The sequence below is a fragment of the Mirounga angustirostris genome, unplaced genomic scaffold, assembly GCF_029215605.1.
Source record: "Mirounga angustirostris isolate CCGP_5_RB_7025 unplaced genomic scaffold, mMirAng1.0.hap1 SCAF_4, whole genome shotgun sequence".
Lineage (NCBI taxonomy): Eukaryota > Metazoa > Chordata > Mammalia > Carnivora > Phocidae > Mirounga > Mirounga angustirostris.
Genome location: NW_026991712.1, coordinates 139,612,162 through 139,636,830, shown reverse-complemented (window position 1 = coordinate 139,636,830; position 24,669 = coordinate 139,612,162). Strand labels below are relative to the sequence as shown.

The window sequence follows — 24,669 nt, the reverse complement described above, 5'->3', positions numbered from 1 at the left end:
GGCTCCTTCTGAGAAGAGAGATGCTGAATCCTCAGAAGGAGGAGCATCTGTTCCCTGACTGAGGCTGATCACAGAAAGTGAAACTGTGGATAATGGGGGCGTACCGTAGACTGCTTTTTCCCATAATAATTTTTCCTACTCTGGGGTACCTGGGTGGCTCAGTCAGTTAAGCGTCTGCCTTCAGCTCAGGTCATGATCCTAGGGTCCTGGGATGGAGCCTGGCATCTACCTCCCTTTACCTACTTTAGGAAGACATGATTTTCAAAGCTAATTATGAAAACATTTGTCATTGGAATTAGTCTGCTTCTCCTTCTCCCTCTGCCCCTCCTCACCACTTGTGCATGTTCTCTCTCTCTCTCAAATAAATAAAATCTTTAAAAATAATAATAATAATATAATAATAATTTTTCTTACTCCTAGTGATAGCTCTACTGTAGGGAGATACAGGGAAGTCCTTTTTTACTTCTAATAAGCTACTAATATTAACTACAGGGGCGCCTGGGTGGCTCAGTCAGTTGCATGTCTGCCTTCGGCTCAGGTCGTGATCTCAGAGTCCTGGGATCAAGCCCCATAGGGAGCCTGCTTCTCCCTCTACCTCCTCCACTCCCCCTGCTTATGCATGCACTCACGTGCTCTCTCTCTGTCAAATAAATAAAATCTTTAAAAAATATATTAACTGCAAAGTAGAAAGAATAGGTCAAAAATTCCATAGTTACTTATGCTCCTAAATTATAAGGGAATACCTTCTTCCCCTCCCAAAAGAACTGACTGAATACTTGACCTATTTGTCTCCTGATCAACTCTCTCCATTTCCACAAGCTCCCTCATTATGTCAACATGCATTACAATTTTCACAAAAGAAAACACTAAGGCCATTCACCATAGGACACTGGAAATAACCAATAAAGGACTCACATCCTGAGGGAAATTATGTTGTATTTAATCTTTCCTCTAACTTCTTCCCACTTTCAGATGCCCCATCTAACCCATGATATCCAGAATGACCAACCTGGGCCTCTCTCATCTCTACTCATTCTCCTTGGGACCAACAGAAGAAATAAGATCTCTTGGAACTGTAACTGTTTATATATAAAATAAAAGTCAGGGAAGAAGTGAAGGGTAAGAGGATATACCATGGAATATACCAGGTAAGAGACTACATCAGAGACAAGGCAAAAAAGGGCTGGCTAAAAATCCCCAAAGGAAAAAGGAAAAGAACAGCTGATACTCCAGTGTTGTGACTATCCAAGCCCAAGATTGGTAACTGATGGGTGGAATCACAGTCCTACCATTGGCATTAAAGATAAAGAGAAGCAAAATAAAGAAAACAACAGATTAGACGTGGGCCACCTATGACCCGGTAGGGGTGTGGAAGGAGGGACTATGGACTTCTGCTGCTTTGCTTGGGAGGACTCTAACTGGCACCTGGAAACTTTTAGGAAGACATGATTTTCTAAGCTAACTATGAAAACATTTGTCATTGGAATTAGTACTGTGACAAATGGCAGGAAGACAACACTGGCTAAGAATCTGCAGAAACACCTTCCAAACTGCAGCATCATATCCCAGGATGATTTCTTTAAGCCACAGTCTGAGAGATAGACAAATACAGATGGATTTCTGTATTTGTCTTGATGCAGTATGACGTGCTTGAAGCACTTAACATGGAAAAAATGATATCCACCATTTCCTGATGGACAAAAAGCCCAAGACACTCACTGTTATCAACAGACTCTGGAAATGCTGAGAAATTCCCATATTAATGATCAAAGGCTTCCTTCTCTTTAACTATAAGCCCCTTGACACTCTATGGTACAGAAGCTACTTTCTGACCAATCCCTACGAAGAATATAAAAGGAGGAGGAGTATAAAGGTCTACAAGCCTCCAGACCCCCCAGGGTACTTTGATGGCCACATGTGGCCCATGTATCTAAAGCACAGAGAAGAAATGAAGACATCAGGTGGGAAACTGTTTACCTAGACAGAACAAAATCTGAAAAGGACCTCTTCTCACAAGTGTATGAAGATCTAATACAAGAACTAGCAAAGCAAAAGTGTTTGCAAGTAACAACATAAAAATGGTGTGCCCTGAATCCTTCCTGGGATGAATTAGGAAACTCAAAGGAGTATATTTAAGGACCTTAACCAAGATACAGTATGTAGTTTGGTATGATGGCAGCTGCTGGTTTGTTTCTGTTATCACACATGGTTTCCCCAATATGTGAAACAGTAAATAGTTATCCATGCCAGTAGACAGGAATTTACCTTGATGAGGTATTCTCACTCCAAGGAGTGCAGAAATATAGCACAGCTCACAAACAATGACTCAGTTCCTCTAGACTAATGATCATCAAACTTTTCTGAATAGGACACAGAGGACAAAATAAGGTTTACATCACAATCCAGTATATATGTAATCTATTGTGTTTGTATGAATGTGTCTGTGTGTATGTAGATATATATGTGTGTGATGTGTGTGTATATAAACACACATATCAAGTATCAAAAGTATTCACCTTAGATATAATGCCAGGTTCTATTTGTAATTTTTTAAAAATATTCATTACCATCTAATACAGATGCTGACCTCCTGCAAATAAAGGCTTTACTAGGAATAGCAATGACATTGAATAAATCAATAATTTACCAGGAAAAAACAAAAACAATAGATTAAAGAAATGCAACACTGTGTTACCTACTAAGTATCTGTGCCAAAAATGTTTAACCTGAATTGAATCAAACTGTACATCTAACATCCAGTTAACAGGAAATATAGAGAACACTAGAACAAGCTGAACAAGCTGGTGCCAAAGGAAGCAATGAGACAAAAACCAGAAGGCAGGTCATTCTGTACTGCAAGTCTCTTCAACAAATCAGTGTCATGGTAAATAAATAAGTAAAGACAGTGGGCTAAGTTTTAGCATTAAAAAAAAAAAAAAGACCAGACAAAAAAAAAGTATAGTCTATTTAAAAGAAGAAAAAAAAAAACTTAAGAGATATAACTAACTATAATGAATGGTTCCTAATTGGATCCTGGCTCGAACAAACCAGCTACAAAAGACATTTCTGAGGATAATGAGCAATTTGAACATAGACAGGTATTACATTATTAAGAATTACTGTTTTTTTAATGTGTGAAAACAGTATTACAGTAATGCAGGAAATGTCCTTATACTTTTAGAGATGCAAATGATGTCGGTAACTTAGCTTTAAACTCCTCAGTTATTATTACTCTACCTTAATGTACAAAACTAGCAAACTAATTATGGAGTACAGACGGGGCAAGTACTCTTCAAGAAGTATATTGTGTCCTCCATAAAGCCCTGCCTGATTATTTCTGTTCTGTTCCACTCAGGTTAGCTTCTCCTCCTCTGTGCTTTCAAAGTAATCATATGTATCCATATACATTCAAGGAAACAGAGTTACTAAGGGGCTCATTTAGACAGGCAGCCGACTAGCCCGATGACTGCTTTTCACCTTGGACTAAGAACCTGGCCTTGCTAACACAGAGACTGATTTCAGCAGTAGGAAAGCTCTATGTTTGTAAACATTCTCTTTGATATAAGCACATAAATTGCAAAGCAGGTTCTTCTGGAATACCAATGCAACCCTCTAATATAAAAAGTATGGTGGGGGGCGCCTGGGTGGCTCAGTTGGTTAAGCGGCTGCCTTCGGCTCAGGTCATGATCCCAGAGTCCTGGGATCGAGCCTCGCATCGGGCTCCTTGCTCAGCGGGGAGCCTGCTTCTCCCTCTCCCTCTGCCTGCCTCTCTGCCTACTTGTTCTCTCTCTCTCTCTGTCAAATAAATAAATAAAATCTTAAAAAAAAAAAAAAAAGTATGGTGGAAGGAAAAAAGGAACAGTGAAGGATCAAGAACTTGGCTTCTCAGGTCTGGCACTTTCTCACACTTCAGAGGCACCTCTGAACCTCCTTGAGGAATTAGGGAGGACAAGGAAACTTCACTTCTGGAGTATGCTATGCTGGCTCTTATTTTGTATAAATGTCTCAAAGCAGGTTAATTTCTGCCATTAAAGAAAATGTATATTCTTTAACTCAATCTGGTGGCACTTTTCTACCAAAAACTATCTCACTGTGATAACCAAACAATATCACAGACATAGCATCTATCAAATTGTTTTGAAATCTACTTACCTATCTCCTTGAAAGAAACCAAGCAATGCAAGGGGGGACTTCATTTACCTGTGTACCCTCTACCAGAGTGCCTGGCGCATCCTGAGTACTTAATAAATGTTTTCAAAGCTGAACTAAAAAAATGGGAATACAGAGAAATTCATAATTCTCCCGCACCACCCCAAAAAGTAGTTCAGAAAGAATACCAGAATGGAACAACTGATGTGAGCTTCTCTTTTTTTTTTTTTTTAAGATTTTATTTATTTATTTGACAGAGAGACACAGCGAGAGAGGGAACACAAGCAGGGGGAGTGGGAGAGGGAGAAGCAGGCTTCCCGCCGAGCAGGGAGGCCAATGTGGGACTCGATCCCAGGACCCTGGGACCATGACCGGAGCCGGAGGCAGATGCTCAATGACTGAGCCACCCAGGCACCCCCTGATGTGAGCTTCTTAAGGACAGAGACTGCACCCCATTAATCTTTACATCCTCTGTCTAGAGACGATGGAGAGAGAGAAAGAAACGGAGACACAGGTATACGAGTGCAGAGAGAGAAAAGGAGATAGGGCAGAAGAATGAATTTAGAGACTACTCAGTATATGAATCTTCCAAATGCCTTTCAGAGTAAACTAATCTGTTAAGTACAATTGTTTCTAATTGATTGGGAAAGGACAAGGAAGTATGCCTTTTTATCTATTACTGTCAAATAGGTAAATATTTGCTGAGGGGAAAACTCTGAATCCACACAAGAATTCTAAATATATAACCGTTTCTGTAAGAGCCTTGCTGACATCATTATCCCATTTATTAAGTGAAACAGGGAAACACAATGCTCTGCTATTATACATGAAACTCCTTTTAAACAAGATATATGATATGTTTACTTATCTCAAAGCAGTCTCTAATATGACTTTAACCTATCTGCAAAGGGCTGGTTCCAGAACTATGTTCAAACTCCACAATTATGTAAATAAAGTTATTACAAGTAGCAGAGGAAATAAGATTTTCCAACACAGAGAAAAGACAAAGAAAATAAAATAAATCTATAAAGGAAGACATCTTTTTTTTTTTTTAAAGTAGACTCCACACTCAATGTGGGGCTTGAACTCACAACCCTGAGATCAAGAGTCACATGCTCTACTGACTGAGCCAGCCAGGTGCCCCAGGAAGACATCTTTTAAAAAGTAAACAAAAGGAGTGCTCGCTTCGGCAGCACATATACTAAAATTGGAACGATACAGAGAAGATTAGCATGGCCCCTGCGTAAGGATGACACACAAAAAGTAAACAAAAGGAATATATACCTGGCATTAAAAAACTCAAACCTCACAAAGAGGTAAAAACAAACGGTACATCTCTCTACCTCCATCCAATCCCCAATCCTATTTCCCAAATGTAACCACTTAATATTTTATCAGGTATCCTTCAAGAAAAATATGTGTCTACTTTTTAATGTCCACATATGACATCATACAACAACAAAAAAACTTTTCTTGATACCTTACATTATACACTTATCTTGGGAATCATTCCATAACAGCACATAAAATTAATAATATTCTAACAATATTCATCAAGCATTTACAACTTATATGCCAGATACTGTATAATGTGTTAGACTTGTTATACCCCATTTAATCCTCAGAAAACCTCTATGAAGTAGGCATTATAGTAGGATATTTAAGTATCAAGAGGTTAAGGTCACAAAACTAATAAGGAATAGAACCAAGATCTGAACATAGAGCCCCCACTCTTAAACACTGCTCTCCGGCTTTTATCTGCTACAGAGTTTAGGATATGGGTGAACCAGAACATATTTAACCAGCAATCTCTATTGGTAGACATTTAGGCTATTTCTAGATTTGTAAAGATTATCACTGGAATGCAAGCTCCATGAGAGAATTTTCTCTAAATCTAGAATTATGCATGAAAAGAGAAAGAAATCTTTTGGGCCTTTTGTATTCCAAATTTTCTACAGCACCATAAATTACGTTATAGTCAGAAAAAACACATATTTTTTTTTTTAAGATTTATTTATTTATTTATTTGAGAGAGAGAATGAGAGAGAGAGCACATGAGAGGGGGGAGGGTCAGAGGGAGAAGCAGACTCCCCACCAAGCAGGGAGCCCGATGCGGGACTCGATCCCGGGACTCCAGGATCATGACCTGAGCCGAAGGCAGTCGCTTAACCAACTGAGCCACCCAGGCGCCCGAAAAAACACATATTTTTAGATAAACTTCAAAAATAAAGTAACTTTCACAAACTTATGAAAGATAGAGAGGCAGGGTTTGAATTCAGATCCATAAAACTCCTAAGGCCTCTTTCCTTGGAAGCAAGTTTCCAAAGGTAAATGATTCTAGCTACAGTTCATATTAATGAGCTCTCTGTTCTTGAAAACCTAGCCTATGAGGTCAGCTAAAGATACTCGTGAAAATGTCTAGTGTATACACTTAACATATTAATAGGAACACTGTAATTACAACCACCACCACTGTTATGATCTGTTTCCTATCCTTCAGGATGGCTAAATAAAACTCCCTTCTGAGTCCCTGTCACTCGTCAGTTAGCCTGTGTTAAATTCTTTAAGAATTTAGGTTCACAGTGGGCCAGAAGCCACTAAAGGCCTAAGAAACAAAAACAAGGAAAGGTTGATGTGTGAAACCAAAGCACAGAAACAGTCCTTCTATATAATACACTTAACATTTAAGACATAATTCCTTTTTGGGGAGGATAAAGAAAAAAAGATGTCGATGACTCATGTATCCCATCTGACACAATTCTGGAATAACATTTAAATCAAAGATTTAGAGAGCACTGTATGAAAGAGACGTGGATGTCTCCATCACTCTATCTATAGCATTCTACCATATCTCAAGTTCCTCAACAAAAACATGGTGATAACATTGTTTCCAACTTCATGGAACATATTAACTTATAACTACAGAAAAAAAATTTTTAATTTAGCATTTGAAAAATTAACACTGATCTGAAATTGGCAACTAAAATAAAAACTGAGAGGGGGAGAAAACCTTTTACTGTAAAAAGTCAATCTTCCCAAAAGGAGATAAATTTATCTTCAATTCCACCCTACTTCATAAAAATAAAGCCAGAATCTCCCACAAACGTACAAATTATATCCTGTATACAATTAGTTGCTAAGTCCTGTTCATTCTAACTCTTAAATACTTCTCAAATCTTTGTCTTCTCCTTCCTTTTCCTACAGCACCTGCCTACAAATAGCATCATACTTAATGGTGAAAGTCTGAATGCTTTTCTCGTTAGACTAGGGAGAAAGCAAGGATGTCTGCTCTCACTATTCAACACTGTACTAGAGGTTCTAAGCCAGTGCAGCAGGAGAAGGAAGGAAAGATATGGAAACAAATTAAGGGTGTTCAGATGAAAAAGGAAGAAATAAAACTCTTTACTCACAGACAACATGATCCTATATGCAGAAAATCCTAAGGAACCCACAAAAAAACTCCTAGAACTAATAAACAAGTTCAGCAAAGGCAGAGGATATAAGTTCAATGTTCAAAAATCAACTGTATCTCTATATACTAGCAACGAAAAACCAAAAATAATTTTTCACTTTCATCATAATATCAGAAACAATACTTAGAAACAGATTTAACAAAAGAAGTACAAGACTTACATACTAAAAACTTCAAAACTTTGCTAAGAGAAATCAAATAATATCTCAATAAATGAAGAGACAGGGCGCCTGGGTGGCTCAGTTGGTTAAGCAACTGCCTCCGGCTCAGGTCATGATCCCAGGGTCCTGGGATCGAGTCCCGCATCGGGCTCTCTGCTCCTTGGGAGCCTGCTTCTCCCTCTGCCTCTCTCTCTCTGTCTCTCATGAAAAAATAAATAAAATCTTTAAAAAAAAAAAAAACTAATGATGTAATGTATGGTGATTAACATAACATAATAAAAAAAAGAAATAAATACATTTATGGTCACCTGATTTTTTAAGGTACCAAGACAATGCAATGAGACAAGAATAGTCTTTGCAACAAAGAGTGTTGCAATAGAACATTCACATGCAAAAGACAAATTTAAAGACTTTTTTTTATTTTTAAGTAACCTCTACACCCAATGTGGGGCTCGAACTCACAAACCCAAGGTCAAGAGTTGCACGCTCCACCGACTGAGCCAGCCAGGAGCCCCATAAAAGATGAATTTAGATCCTCATCTCACAGTATGCACAAAAATCAATGCAAATGGATCCTTAACCTAAAGTAAGAGCTAAACTATAAAAACTTGTAGAAGAAAACAGAGAAGGAAATCTTGACCATGAATTAAGTAGTCTTAGAGAATAACACCACAATCACGATCCACATAAGAAAAAAAAAGTTGATGTATTGGACTTCATCAAAATTTAAAATCTCTGTGCTTCAAACTTCACCATTAAGAAAATGAAGAAACGGGCGCCTGGGTGGCTCAGTTGTTAAGCGTCTGCCTCGGCTCTGGTCATGATCCCAGGGTCCTGAGATGGAGCCCCACATCGGGCTCCCTGCTCCGCGGGAAGCCTGCTTCTCCCTCTCCCACTCTCCCTGCTTGTGTTCCCTCTCTCGCTGTGTCTCTCTCTCTATCAAATAAAATAAATAAAATATTTTTTAAAAAAAGAAAATGAAGAAACAAAGCAGGTAGAAAATATCTGTAATTCATATATCTAATAAAAGATTTGCATTCTGAACATATAAAAAACTCCTACAATTCAAAAACAAGATAAATAACCCAATTTAAAAATGAGCAAAAGGGCGCCTGGGTGGCTCAGTTGGTTAAGCGACTGCCTTCGGCTCGGGTCATGATCCTGGAGTCCCGGGATCGAGTCCCGCATCGGGCTCCCTGCTCGGCAGGGAGTCTGCTTCTCCCTCTGACCCTCCCCCCTCTCATGCTCTCTGTCTCTCATTCTCTCTCTTGCAAATAAATAAATAAAAAATCTTTAAAAATAAAAATAAAAAATAAAAAAATAAAAAAAAATAAAAATGAGCAAAAGATAGGAATAGATATTTCACCAAAGAAGATACGTGAATGGCCAATAACCACAAGAAAAACCATCACAAATCAGGAAAATGCAAATCAAAACCACAATGAAATGTCATTTCATACTCATTAGAATGCCTACAGTCAAAAAGAAAACAATTAACAAGTGTTAGCAGGATGTGGAAAAATCTGAACTCTCATACATTGCTGATGAAACGTAAAATGGTGTAGTTGCTGTGGAAGTTTGCCAATTCCTTATTCAAACACAGGGGCACCTGGGTGGCTCAGTCAGTTAAGCGTCTGCCTTTGGCTCAGGTCATGATCCCAGCGTCCTGGGATTGAGTCCCACATTGGGCTCCCTGCTCAGCGGGGAGCATGCTTCTCCCTCTGCCTCTGCCTCTCTCTCTCTCTCTCTCTGTCTCTCATGAATAAAAATAAAATCTTAAAAAAAGAGAGGCTGGGCCTGGCTGTAACTGCTCTATGAAGATGAGAGGAAGACATTGCTTTGCAGTTGGAGAAAGAATGTGAAGACAGGAAAAGAGGAGAGCCAAAGTGGAGTCTCAAAGAAAGTCTTGCACCCTTAGGCTCCTTACCACAATCCCTTACCTTCAGCAAAGTTTATTAAAATCATTAAATGGCTGATATGAGTGCAGTTTTCTGGTCGCAGAGGATAAATGAGAAACACCTCATGATGATGCAGAACTACAGCAGAGAGGAGCCTGGGAAAGCCAAATCGCAAAAACCAAGCAGACCTTCCCGGGAAGGCTGAGTTGGCATTAAGATCAGAGCTAAACTTAAAGTTAAGGAACAGGGATCCACAGCTGCTTCACATTACACTGCTTTTCTTTATATTTTTGGATTCATCAGTTACATATAAATTTTAACAGGTAGTACAACTGACTATATTGCTATATATTTAAATAATTATCGTGAAGCTGAACAAGTTACAATGACCAAACTTAAAAGAATACCGGTTGTTTTGGTGTGACCAGCATTTACCTTCCCCCTCTTTCTTTTGGTTAGAAACCTCTTCTTTTTAGCAAAGAACTCATTACTTGAGATTGGGTGGAGCTGACACCATCACATCTCTCCTCAAGCCAAGGAGAATGACATGTCACCCAGGAATGGCCAGCATCCCCTAACCCCTAAACACAGTAATTGGTTCAAGCAGGAACATGTGACACAAGCCAAACCAACGATGGAGCTCCTGAATCTTTTCTGCCAGAACTAAATGGTAGGATTTGAGCCTGGGTCTGTCAACTCTCATTGTAACCATTTAGTGGAAAATCTATCAAAGACACGAAGAGAAGAGGCTACTGATACCCTCGGTATCCTGAGACCTGATGTACTCAGTTACAAGCAAATTAATCTGACTGGTGTTTCTGTCAAATGCAACCAAAAAGTCTCTTCTGTAAAAAGCCACTGAAAAAGTAATAACACATCTAGACTGCTTGCCAAAGGGCTCTATGATGCAACCTAGAAGTGAAGGGAAGTTCACTCTCTGAGGAGATGGAGTTGACTAATGGAAAACAGGATGCAAGAGAAAAGCGGGTAGATCAATTTCTTCTTCTTCCAGACTCCTATCTACTGATGTGAGAAACTGTCCCTCCGTCCAAAGATAGCCTGTGTGACCAAGCCAGCATACCTGCCGAAAACAGTCTCTCTCCAGCTCTTTGTGAAGCAGTGACCAATAAGATAAGGTATCACCTTACATTGTTTCCCCATCTCTGCCTCACTTCCCTTTTCTCTTGATGCCCCGGGATTATGCCTCCCAGTAAATCCTCAACTCTTAATCCTTGTCTCAGTCTCTGTTTTCTAGGCAACTCAGATTAAAAAGGTATCTACAAAAGAACCTACAGCAACCATTAGGCTTACTATGAAGTGAAACATAGAAAGATTTCCCTCTGAGGTCATAAGCAAAATGAGGATGCTCAGTATTAGTACGATGTTAAACAGAAATGGTAATAATCCACATAGTAATACAAGATAACCGTCCACAGGACAAGACAAAAATGTAAATCAGCTATAAGGTTTGGAAAGGAACAAAAATTCGTAAGTTTCAGATGACACAGAAAACACAAAATTCACGGATACATTTTTTTTAATAACTTTCAAGTTTCACTTTATTTTTATTTATTTATTTAAAGATTTTATTTATTTATTTGTCAGAGAGAGAGCACAACCAGGGGGAGCGGCAAGCAGAGGAAGAAGCAGGATCCCCACTGAGCAAGGAGCCCCATGCAGGACTCGATCCCACGAGCCTGGGATCATGACCTGAGCCAAAGGCAGATGCTTAACAGACTGAGCCACCCGGGCGTCCACCACAGATACATTTTTAGAATTGACATGTTTAGCAAGGTATAGCTGGACACAAAATGGTTATATACTTAGAAATAAATCTAACAAAGGATATGCATGAATCTTACAGAGAAAATTATAAAATTTTGTTGTATGATATAAAGAAGACCTAAGTAAATGAAGAGATACACCACGACCAAGGTTTGAAAACTCAATATTATAAGGACATCATTTCTCTGCAAAACTGATATACAGATTCAATGTAATCCCAATCAAATTCGAATAGGACTTGGGGATTTTTTGTTTTTTAATAGATTCTAAAATATACAAGGAAATTCAAAGGGCTAAGAGAAGTCAAGAAATTCTTAAATGGTGGGGGGAGTTATTCTACCAAATTCCAAGACTTATTATAATTAAAATTGTTTATAATTGGTGAAAATATGTATAACCAAACCAATGGAACAAAAGAGAGGACCCAGACAAAGACCCACAAATAAGGACACACAATCTATTATAGTGGTGGCAGGGCAGGTCAATGGGGAAAGGATAATCTATTTGGAAAAAAATTAAAATTTCACACCATACACATATCAAGTCAAGTGGAATATAAACCTAAATATAAAGGAGGTAACTAGAAGGTTTATGATAATATAGATGAATATCTTAATGACCACAGGGCAGGAAAATATTCCTTAAACAGGACCTCAAAAGTAGAAAAGAGAGAGAGAGAGAAACTGATAAAAGTGTATTCAAACTGAGAACTTAGGGGCGCCTGGGTTCAGTTGGTTTAGCATCTGCCTTTGGCTCAGCTCAGGTCATGATCCCAGAGTCCTGGGATGGAGCCTCCCGTATGGGGCTCCCTGTTCAGCAGGGAGCCTGCTTCTTCTTCTCCCTCTGCCATTCCCCCTGCTGGTGCTCTCTGGCTCTATCTCCCTATCAAATAAATAAATAATCTTAAAAAAGAAAAAAAAAAAAAACTGAGAACTTAGTTGGGGTGCCTGGGTGGCTTAGTCAGTTGAGCATTCAACTCTTGATTTCCGCTCAGGTCATGATCTTAGGGTCATGAGATGGAGCCCCGAGTAGGGCTCCGTTCTCAGCACGGATCCTGCTTGAGATTCTCTCTCTCCCTCTCCCTCTGCCCCTCCCTGCGCTCGCTCACTCTCTCTAAATAAATCTTAAAAAAAAAAAAAAGAAAAAAACAGCTGAGGACTTAGTTTTCAAAAGACTCCATAAAAAGAATTTTTAAAATACCACAGGGTGAGAAAAGATATTTGCAACACATAATATCATTCAATGGATTAATACACTGAATATATATAAAGTACTCACACAAATCAATAAGAAAAAGAATAATACAAAGGAAAAAAGGGGGGAGAATGCAAAAGATTTAAATAGGCAATTTACAAAAGAGTATATTCAAATAGTCAATACACATACAAAACAGAGCTCAATCTCAATAGTAATCAAGTAAATAGAAATGAGAACTTTTACAGTAAGATAGCATAATGCATACATCCATCAGATTGGCAAAAATGACAAAGTTGACAATACCAAGTGGTGCCAACTGGGTACAGCAACACTACTGTGGAAGTGTATGTTTCTTCAGCTATCTTAGAAAACAGTTTGGTATTACCTAATAAACTCCATGATAAATAAAACTGCTATGAGGAGCAATAAAGAATACCTAAGGACCAGCAATCCCATACCTGAGTATACCCTAGAGAAATTCATGCACATGCATACCAGAATATATGTATAGGAATGTTCATAGGAACATTGTTTCTAATAGCCAAAAACTGGAAACAATCCAAATGCCCATCTACTGTAGAATGGAAAATCATGGTATATTTATTCAGTGAAATAATATAAAGAAAAAAGAATGAACTCCAACTACTTGGAACATTATGAATGAATCTCACAGATGTAATTTTGAACAAAACAAGCAAGACAAAAAATACAACATACAACATACAATAAGATTATATTCAAATGAATTCAAAAACAGAAAAAATGCTTTTACTCAGAAATGCACTCATAGGTGGAAAGAATAAAGAAAAGCAAGGATGGGGCGCCTGGGTGGCTCAGTCCTTAAGCGTCTGCCTTCGGCTCACGTCATGATCCCAGGATCCTGGGATCGAGCCCTGCATCGGGCTCCATGCCCAGCGGGAAGCCTGTTTCTCCCTCTCCCACTTCCCCTGCTTGTGTTCCCTCTCTCGCTGTCTCTCTCTATGTCAAATAAATAAATAAAATCTTAAAAAAAAAAAAAGAAAAGCAAGGAGGAGCGCCTGGGTGGCTCAGTCGGTTAAGCGTCTGCCTTCAGCTCAGGTCATGATCCCAGGGTCCTGGGATCGAGCCCCGCATCGGGCTCCCTGCCCAGCGAGAAGCCTGATTCTCCCTCTCCCGCTCCCCCTGCTTGTGTTCCCTCTCTCGCTGTATCTCCCTCTGTCAAATAAATAAACAAAATCTTAAAAAAAAAAAAAAAAGAAAAGGAAATGGTTTTTCCAAAAGTAAGGATAGTGGATTGGAGTGCTCTGCAGAAAAGGGTAAGATTTAGAAAAGAAGAGAAAGGATATATCAAAAAGGAAAAAAAAAAAACAAATGGAACAGTTACAGAGTTGGAAATGAGCAGAGCATTTGTGAGGGTACAAGGAAAACATTAGACTGATTGGTCCAAAATGTAAGCTAGAGAACAAGTCAACAAGAAAAGGACCAGATTATAGATGACTTTAAAATCAAGCAAGAGTTTGGGTTTAACACTGTACGAAGCTACTATAATATTCTTGAACAAAAGAATGCCATGATAAAAGCTGTATTTTAGGGAGACTTCATTTGCAACACGTTTTAATTACAGGAGGTAAGAGACTAGATCAGCTCTGGCCCCACTGAGGTCATCTAGAAGTGAGATAATAAAAGATGCTCCAATGTGGCAGGATGGCATTCATTCAAACAATTCTTACATGTCCAGTTGCCACAAGATTCTGTGCCCGACATGAGAGATAAAAAGACACAGACCAGTCGTCAAAGAGCTCTGAAAAGCAGTATAAAGTAGAGGGAAAATGGGGGTATGGGGGATGAGGGCAAGAAAAATTAAAAAGACAAAACCCAGAAAACAGTAGCTCATGAAATCAGTGATGAAGAAAAAAGTCAAAGGCTCCTAGTCCTCAGGCGTTCCATAATTCAAGTACACATAAAGTACCACGGGAAGCACAGCCAAATGGGCCAGAGACTGATGAGAACAACCAGAAAGTGGTTGTGACTGCACCACATACATGTGAGAAATGTGACTAGAAAAAAGGAATGACTGGTTGGCAGCTAGAAATGCCAGAAGATTCAATGGTTCTTTGTTTTATGATGAGAAAGGCATAATAAATCTTATGGTTTAAAGGAAAGATCCGGGGAGCCTGAGTGGCTCAGTTGGTTAAGCGACTGCCTTCGGCTCGGGTCGTGATCCTGGAGTCCCAGGATCGAGTCCCGCATCGGGCTCCCTGCTCAGCGGGGGGTCTGCTTCTCCCTCTGACCCTCTGACCCTCTCCCCTCTCGTGCTCTCTGTCTCTCATTCTCTCTCTCAAATAAATAAATAAAATCTTTAAAAAAATAAATAAAAAAATAAATAAAAAAATAAAAAAAATAAAGGAAAGATCCATAAAAAGAAACAGAGTGAAGATGCTAGAAAGGAAAGGAAAAATTATGAGATCAAGGTTCTGGGGGAGGTGGAAAGGTAATAGGGTCCAAAGGACAAAAAAAAAATAGGTAAACTTTAGGGAAGGGATACCTTACAGGCTCAGGAGAAAGATGGTTAAATGACCCTATAAGAACAGTAGCATGCTGAGGTTGTAATGGACTCACGTTAGGTGATCCAGAACTTTTCAGTAAAAGATGGGGTAGGGAAACAAAGATGTTAATAAGAGAAATGATTTAGAGTAAACCTCATTTCAAATGAAAAGACATTCATTAATAAAAGATCAACTCTGCAACTCTGCACTGTTCTGCTCTCCCTCTCAGGGGCAAGAAACAGGTTAGACATTCAGCATTAAGAGTTAGTGAAATGAGGGGCGCCTGGGTGGCTCAGTCGTTAAGCGTCTGCCTTCGGCTCAGGTCATGGTCCCGGGGTCCCAGGATCGAGCCCCGCATTGGACTCCCTGCTCCGCGGGAAGCCTGCTTCTCCCTCTCCCACTCCCCGCTTGTGTTCCCTCTCTCGCTGTGTCTCTCTCTGTCACATAAAAAAAAAAAAAAATTAAAAAAAAAAGAGGGAAATGAGTACAACAAAAGGCCAAAGTGATGAAAAAGGCAGCACGGAAGTAGTTGATACTATGTGGAAAGAATTTATTTGGTAATGAATTGAAGAAAGTAGACTGAAAGATTGGGCCTATACAGACAGAGTTATGAACAGATTCAAAACTTAAAAAAAAGAAAAAGAGGTTATAAATAAGCGTATGTCCAGGAAATCCTACTCATGTTAAGATTTTCCTCAAAAATAAAAATCTGATGAAAACCTTTCATTAAATTCTGCTTCTTAGGCAACAAAATGGTACCAAATTAACAAAGGAAAGATTAAGTAGGTAAGGGTTACTTGGGGATGCTAACGGCAGCACTGTTAGGAAATCTGGAACTACCCCAGAAAATATTTTGCAGAAAGAAATACAGCCAAATAAAAAAAGTGTAAGATCTGAAATCAGAGACCTAGGGTTTGAGTCCTAATTTAAGCAAATAATTTCATGGTATGTAGGCCTCAGTTCCTCATCTGGATTATGGGAATAATAATCATTGTATAATGATATACATTAATATAATAATGTATGGCAGCAACTAACATTTGTTGAATGCTTATTATGTTTCAGGCACAGTTTAAGTGTTTTACATGTATTAACTTATTTAATCTTCATGATGACCCACAGACACTTTTATCCCCATTTTACTGAAGAGAAAACCAAGACAGGGAGATTAGATCAACTGCCCAGAATTATATAGCTATTATGTGGTATAGCTGAATTCCAGCCCATGCAATGTGACCTGGTATCTATATCCTTTACAATGTTCTTCTGCCTCTCTAGGTAATAAAGATGAGAATGTAGTAAAAAATGCTTTAAGTGTATCCAAATGTTCATCATTACTGCTGAATATCAAGTAACAGGACAAAATCTAAACAAAATCATTAATCTACAATCAACACTCCACAAATTCTACATATTATATGCTAGGGTGTGATTAAAAAGGGGGTAATTAACAACGTATACGCTTGTCCTCCAAAAGTAGGGGGAACAAACAAGAGGCAATAACTGATATGAACAAAATATACATGCTGCTTTTCCATGATGAGCTGAGGTAAGTAGTACAATCAGTGATAAAAAATAAAGAGCTTTGGGGCACCTGGGTGGCACAGTGGGTTAAGCTTTGGACTCTTGGTTTTGGCTCAGATCCCTGATCTCAGGGTCATGAGATGGCGGCCAGCACAGGACTCCAGCTCAGCCCAGTGTCTGCTTAAGAGTCCCTCTCCCCCAACCCCTCCCCACAAAAATAAATAAATAATCTTTTTTAAAATTTAAAAAATAAAAGAGCTTGAGAAATCACAAAATCATGCCCTCAAAAAATAACAGCACTAAATGCAAAGGGTTAGGAAATGACAGAGCCAGAAAAGAAATCAGTAGAATTCTTTTTAAAGTAAAGGTCTCAGGGGCGCCTGGGTGGCTCAGTCGTTAAGCGTCTGCCTTCGGCTCAGGTCATGATCCTAGGATCCTGGGATCGAGCCCCGTATCGGGCTCCCTGTTCAGCGGGAGGCCTGCTTCTCCCTCTCCCACTCCCCCTGCTTGTGTTCCCTCTCTCGCTGTGTCTCTCTGTCAAATAAATAAATAAATAAAATCTTTAAAAATAAAAAAAATAAATAAAGGTTTCAGAACAATCATAAAGCTTTAAAAGAAAAAAATAAGGTTTCAAACAGCAACAGGCTATTCACAGAGCAACAAATTTCATATATGCGTATCATAAAAAGACCACTTCCAAGAAAAGGTCCTACACCACATTATAAATATTGTAATAATAAAAAATAATTGATGCTGGACACTTATGTAGAAAGCACTGTTCTAAGCACTTTACTGGAACCGATTTTTTAATTCTTATAACAACCCTATAAGGTAGGTTCTGCTATTATCCCCAGTTTATAGATAGGGAAAATGAGGCAGAAGTGAGGTGAAGTAACTTGCCCAAGTTTATTCAATGAGGTCCAGTGCTAGGATGTCAACCCCAAGCAGTTTATCTTGAGAGTATGTGCTATACTTCCTCTAGTAGGAAACTAAGAAGCAGAACAAAAATTTATTCAGAAGTATTATTCGGCCAGAGTACCTGGGTGGCTCAGTCGGTTGAGCGTCTGCCTTCAGCTCAGGTCATGATCTCAGGGTCCTGGGATCAAGCCCCACGTTGGGCTCCCTGCCCAGTGGGAAGTCTGCTTCTCCCTCGCCCTCTGGCCCTCCCTCCACCTTACCAGCCTCACTCCCTCCCCTGCTTGTGCTCTCTCTCTCCCCCCAAATAAATAAATAAAATCTTTAAAAAAGTATTATTTGGCCATACTTGGTAACAAGAATGAAAGTACCTTTCAATCACAGTAATTCATCATCTATAACAGTTCTGTCCTTGGTCTTCCCTCCAAATTAATCCACACATTCCTCCCGTACTATCTCATCTTCTCCTCTGGTTTCAATTACAATCTCCTTGCTGATGATTCCCATATCTATTGACCTCCAGCCCAATCTCTCTTCTGCATCTTAAACCTCACCAACAACCTAATAAATATTTCTCTTTCAATGCTCAACAAGCATCTCAAACTCAGCATGTCCAAAACTGAATCATCATCTCCTTCCCACCTCAATTCCCTTCTTCCTCCTGTACGCCCTTACCTCAGTGACTGCCTCCATCATCCACCTGATTGCCCAAGTCAGAAACGTGGAAGTCATCCCAGACTCCTCAGTCTTCCTCACCTTCCATACCCAATCAATCACCAGTCACCTCCTCTAAGTATTTCTCCAATCAATGAATCTTTCATTTCCACTGCTTTACTTAATCTGACAACTTTACAAGGCTTATTATTTTGAATTTTGTGTTATTTTGTGAAACTTTCTTTTTTTTCTTGTATTTTGTTCTGTCTAATCCTAGCACAAACTCCATGAATGAAGAACAGGTATCATATATATTTCATATCTAACTCCCTAATGTGCAATTTCCTGATCAACACGTGTTCTCAGTGAAACTTGGTTCTATTAAAAAGAAATTAATACTAAGCATGTATGTCAAGTAATACATCTTTTCAATGGCATTGCCTTCAGAAACAAGACCCAGTTATTTTGCAAAAAAAGTAAAAAAGAAAAAAGTAATAATTTCCTATTAACTCTACCACAACTCCTTAGGATATACCAATTATTAATTGTTCAATGATAGCTACTAAAGGCCATGCACTATGCTAAACACTTCACACAAATTGTGCCACTTAATGTTCACAATGTTATCAACGGGGTACTGGTACTCTACCCATTTTCCAGATGCCCAAACTGTAACTTAAGAGAGCTTACACAATTTGATCAAGGTGCCAAGTTAGAAAAATAACAGTCAGGATTTGAATCCATAGCATCATCTGACACCAGAGCACATGTTCTTAAGCACTTGCTGTTTGCCTTTTTTTTTTTTTTTAAATATTTTATTTTTAAATAATCTCTACACCCGACACCGAGCAAACCCACAACCCGGAAATCAAGAGTCCCATCCTCCACCGACCAAGCCAGCCAGGCACCCCTTGCTATTTTGCCTCTTAAGGATAAAATTAAATGTTTTAAAGCTCAAAAGAAAAGAATAATTAAGCACAAAGCTTAAATCAAAAAGATGTTAGTTTTAAATGAAAAACGTGCCAAAACAGTGTAACGCTATGGAAGTTCAGGTAATTAAGAAAGAACCTGTTTGGTCGGTCCAAAAATCGTTAAGAAAGATCAGCAAACGAAAAAGATCCAGAACCACAGAAATAAAATTTTCAAAAAAGTAATGCATTCGAATGCTTCTTTTCTTGGGACATCATAATAAAACCAACACAGTCTAGTGTCTTACACATTAGTAGATTTCCCAATGAAATTCTACAAATGTTAGAATCCCCCGCCGTAATTCAATTTTTGGTTCTGGCAACCTACCCACCCCAGGCAGGTAAAAGGTTCGGAAATCTCAACCGTGATTGCTTGCTTACTTCCAGACTCCCAAAATATGAGTCAAAGGGCCAGTGTAAAAAGAACACTGCCTATCATCCATCTTCGTCTGGTGCCATTAGAAACACAGGCGCACATTTAAATTCGCATGCTACTAAGATCAAGCACCAGCCTACAATTCGTCCAAGATTCGGCAGCTGCACACCCAAGGTGCGGACCACAAGCTCTCAACTTTTCATTCTGACTATACGTTTTAGATTCTGGGTGCGAGAGCACACTTGGAATCGGCCCCTGGATGCAAAGAGGATTCCTGTCAGATTTCTCGGGAACGGTGGGAGGCGTGAAGAAGGGACGGCCTCCCACCGGCCAGGAGCCCGCCGCGCGCCGAACCTTTTGTTGCGGAGGAGAAGAGGGCGGACCCCGCACCCTCCTGGGGGCAAACGGGGGTGGGCGGGGAGAGTGAGGGAGCGAGACGCCGCGGCGGCCCCCGGCCAGCCCGGGGGTGGGGACACAAAGAATTTGGGGAGAGCCGATCGGCCGGACGACGAGCTCCCCCCCCCGCCCCGCAATAAGCCGCCGCGAAACTCCAGGCCCGGGCCGCCGAGAAGCGGGCGGAGGCGGGCGCTCGGGCGTGCGGGGCTCCCTGCGCCCCCCCACCCCCACCCGGGGCGAGGATCGGCCGCCGGCGCGGGCTGAGGGCCGGGGCTGGAGGGCGGCGCGAGGCCTCGGCGGCACCCGCCACAGCCGCGAGCCCCCTCCGCCCAGCCGCGGACCAGGCCGCCAGATCCCCGCGCCCGCGTCGCCACACCCACCCGCCTCCCAGGCCGGGCTCGGGAGGGCTACCGGCTCTTTCCCCCGCTGCGGCGGCGCGCCCCGCGCCCGAGATTTACCTGCTGATCTTCTGGGCAAAGGCGCGGCGCTCGGCCATGGCTGCTAAGGCGGCGGCGGCGGCGGCGGTCTGGGCGCGGACGGGCGGGCGCGTGCCTCCGCGCTCGCGCTCCCTCCCTCGCGGCCTCCGCCAGTCCCAGCTCCGGACCGGGGAGGCTGGGGCTGGCGGCCGGAGCCGGGAACGAGCCCTGCCGTAATGCTCCTGAGAGGCGCGCAGGGAGAAACCGCTCCTCCCCCAGCGCGTCAATCCCCGCGGGAGCCCGGGCTTCGGAACGCAGCTGCGGCCGGTTGGAGCCCCGGGGAAGAATGGGGCGTGGAGGGAGCGACACGCCAGTCCTGGCCGCCTCGCTGCCGCGGGTTCCGCACTACCGAAGGGACACAGAGAGCAGCCAGAGAGGGGCCAGCGACTTGGCGAGGCAGGAGAATAAGATTACAGAACGCGGGGGTGGGGGGGGGGGGGGCTTGGCTTTCCCGAAAAGGAAGGGGAGGAAATGGAAGATGGGTTTTGCCGAGGGGGGCTGTGCTCTGCCGCCCTGGATGGCTGGGTTCTTGTTCCTGCAGCGCCCATCTCCGAGCAGTTGAAAGCACTTTCTGTTCTGCTCCGACCTTATGAATGGGGTCTGACCAGAGAAAAAATGTTTTTTCTTGTAGAAAAAGAGCTAAAAAAGACCTTTCTCCTACAGAAGTAACAATAATAATAGTTGACTTGTGGTGCTTAGCCAGGCACTGATGAAAGTTTTACAGGCATGATCTTAATCGCCACGACAGCTCTTTGAAGTAAGTTCTTATTATGCCCATTTTAGAGACAAGGAAATTGGTTCAGAGAAGCTAAGCGCCTGGCCCCAGGTAACACATACGGTAACCTCTCAACTGAGGTTCAAACCCAGAGCCCAGTCCTTTTCTTTGAAGATGTTTCTCCGTTAACAATACTCTTGCTGAGACTATTACTTACCCCTTTGGGATCTCATTTTCCATTTATAAATGTTGGACCAGATGAGCTCTAATGTACTTTAGCATTTTGACGTCCTATTAAATAGTCTACATGTTTACCACTCAAAATGATCTTGCCTGTTAAATCCTATAAACAGGGAATAGCAAAAATCATGTCTTATTCTATTGTAATCCCATAGTATGTAGAATGTTTGGCTCCTAATTCATATTTGCTGATTGCTGATGTTATGGTGAAACTAGGAAAAATAATCTTGGTCTCATGTACCTTTACTCAAGTATTGCCAGGATTTATGTGTATTTTTTTATTATTAATATGTTAATATTAATATGTTCTCTCTGTGTCCTTGTGAGGTACATTGGATATTTGTTTTCCTCTCTTTTACAGTTGGAAATTCTGTAGCATAGAGCCATTTGCTCAGTCACACACTGAGTCAGGGGTGAAAGCCTCAATTAGTCAGATCCACAACTTCCTGTCTAGTTTTATAACCACTGTGGAAGACTTCATATTTTGTTTAACAATGCACATTCCAGTAAAGATAGTCTACTCAAAGAGGAATTTTGTGTAACTTCTACTCAAATGTATAGCCCACCTAGATATTCTAGAGAACACAAAGCTGAACTAGACTCAGTCCTGCTGTCAGGAAGTTTGAATCCATCGGGAAAGATGAAACAGCTACTCAAAGAACTGCAAGTCAAGTCTAACACTGTAACCTGGCCTTTAAGACACTGCTTGATAGGAACCCAGTTGTATTCTGTCACTTTCTTACCATGTGACCTTGAGCAAGCTACTTAACCTTGACTATAAAATGAGGGGAATAGTTGTACCTACTTAAAAGAGTATTGTGCAGGGGCACCTGGGTGGCTCAGTGGTTAAGCATCAGCCTTCAGCTCAGGTCATGATCCCAGAGTCCCAGGATCGAGTCCCACATTGGGCTTCCTGCTCAGCAGGGAGTCTGCTTCTCCCTCTGACCCTCTCCCTTCTCATGCTCTCTCTCACTCTCTCTCTCAAATAAATAAATAAAATCTTAAAAAAAAAAAAAAGTATTGTGCAGATTCATTGGGTTAATTCATATAAAATTCTTAGAACAGGGCCTGACATATGGTAAGTCCTATATATACTAGCTTCTGTCATTGCTATCACTGTTATTATCATTATTCAGCTTACACTTAAACTTGTCTTGGGTGCTTGATAGTCCCTGAAGCGTTTGTCTGCTCTCATGCTCCAGCCAGATGTTGTATGCCTTTATCTCTGCTCTCCAAACATCTTTTCACTACTCTCTTAGAGAATTGACCACATTCTGCCTTTCAATGGTTCTTTGTATACATGACTCACTAGTTGCCAAAGTGTCTGAAAGGACATTGCATGCACTGTGCAGCTTGCTAGGAACATTTAGAGCCTGAAGAGGACAAGCAGGACCAAACTGTAAGCAGGGTAGACAGAGCCTGGGAAATACTCCAGGCTGGAGTGGTGGCCCCCACCTCAGGGAAGAGCTGACAGTCACAGGCAAGTCCGGTGTGGGCAGATATCCGTGTCCCACGAGGGTCCAAATTCAGGAAAATGCATTTAATTACAAAAGGAGTGACCGTGGAATTACTTTGGCTCCCCAGTATCCATGCTCCCCGTATATCCCTGCACATAAACACACACACCCGTCTCAATCCACCATACTTATATGGAGCTGATGCCCTCACCTCCAGGTTCAAGAATGAACATGTGGCCTAAGTCTGGCCAAGCAGAGAAGCACATTCTCCAGGCTTCTATGACTGGTTTAGGAATAGGTACATGGATCAGACCAAGACAATTGGGCCCAATCAGAACTGAAAATTGCATTTGCTGCACGAGGGACCTCAATCTAAAGGCCTACTTGAGAGTAAAGCCAAACACAGCAGAGAAGAAAGTAAAAAATGGAGAAAGATGAACTCTTTATAACATTACCTGAGCCTTGGACTTTGCAGTTACATGAACTAATAATGTGCTGGGGTTGTTTTGGCTTGGTTTGGTTTTGGGTGTTTGCGTAAGCTAATCTGAGTTGGGTGTTCTGTCTTTAGCAACTGAAAGAGTCTTTACCTAATACAAGCCTTCCTTTAGTCAACTGACACCACTAGGCCCTGGAGAGACAATGGTAAATAAGACGTTTTGTGGCCTCAAAGAGTTTAGAGACTGGCTGAAAAGATAAGCGAGTAGTTCAAGTGCTAAGACAGGAAAAATTCAGGAAGCTCCATATAAATTCTAGCTAGCATCAATTCTCAGCATCAGGTGAAGACTAGATTATCACCAAGATGTTCATTTGACATGAGGTGGTGAAAACTGGATGGAGTTCAATGCCATGTTTAACTGTTAAAACTGGAAAGCCTGGGTGGAACCCTGGAAGCAGCAGTTGGCCCCACCATTTACTGGGATTCAGAACCTAAATTCCTCACTAATGGGAAGATACTTGCAAAGAAAGTACATACCAAGAGCTAGGACTAATTTGGCAGAGTAGCCTAAAAATAGTGAGTTTTAGGTAAGAATGCCTCAGGGCAGTTTTCTCAGTAAATATGCACAGTGTTCTAAAGTCCTTCAAGCAGAAGACTTAGGAATATGGCACCGAGAAAGGGGGATGGAGGGCATTATATTAGTTTCACGTTCTAAATGATAATCAAGCTAAAGTTTCCCCCTTTAATATAGGGCTAAAAAGGATTATGGTTGTGGCAAGGTCAAGGTTTTAAGGCCACACTACAAAAGGGCAAAGTTTTGTGTCATAAGGGAAAAAGTTCTGGCTTTGCAGGCAGAATGTGTTCTCTTTGGGGAATTTTGGGGGGATAGGGAGTAGTTCCCTTGTGAAGATTTGAATTTTTTTGAAGCACTACTGGATTCATGCAGTGTGATTGACCTGGGACTCCCTCTTAGAAGGCTCTAAGAAGGCCGAATGAGCGTGGTCTAGAGGAAAGGAGGACTGGGCATACCACTTAGGCTTACCTCAATCCCAAACTGAAGCCCAGGAGTTGGGTATAAAGTCCAAGCTAAAGATGCTTCCGTCTGCTTTGTCCTGTCACCCACTCTCTCTTAATACCTAGCAAAAGGGACAATTCAGGGATGCTATACCTGGTGACACTTCCCAACTAATAGTACCCATGTTTACCCTGTTTATGATGCTTACTACACTATTCAATTATTGACTATTAATCTGTGTGCCCCATCAGACTCGATCTCTTATTCACCATTGTATTTTCAGCACATAATACACAGCCTGATTCATTAT

At 41.1% G+C, this 24,669-nt stretch overlaps 1 protein-coding gene, 1 non-coding gene and 1 pseudogene across 15 annotated transcripts in view; 2 read left to right on the top strand and 1 right to left on the bottom strand.

The window, feature by feature from the left end:
* The window catches only part of DOCK7 (dedicator of cytokinesis 7), a 219,795-nt gene extending 198,949 nt beyond the window's left edge, over positions 1-20,846 (bottom strand). For all 14 annotated transcript variants that reach the window (XM_054512832.2, XM_064589042.1, XM_064589043.1 and 11 more), the window contains exon 1: positions 20,479-20,846. In XM_054512832.2, the coding sequence (XP_054368807.1) occupies positions 20,479-20,516 (38 nt within the window). In that variant the 5' untranslated portion in view covers positions 20,517-20,846. The remainder of the gene's footprint in view (positions 1-20,478) is intronic.
* LOC123858522 (nicotinamide riboside kinase 1-like) lies at positions 1,465-2,141 on the top strand (annotated as a pseudogene).
* Positions 5,327-5,435, top strand: LOC123860605 (U6 spliceosomal RNA). The gene has a single exon (XR_006794734.1). It is a non-coding gene; the product is annotated as a U6 spliceosomal RNA (small nuclear RNA).
* Positions 20,847-24,669: the final 3,823 nt, after the last annotated feature.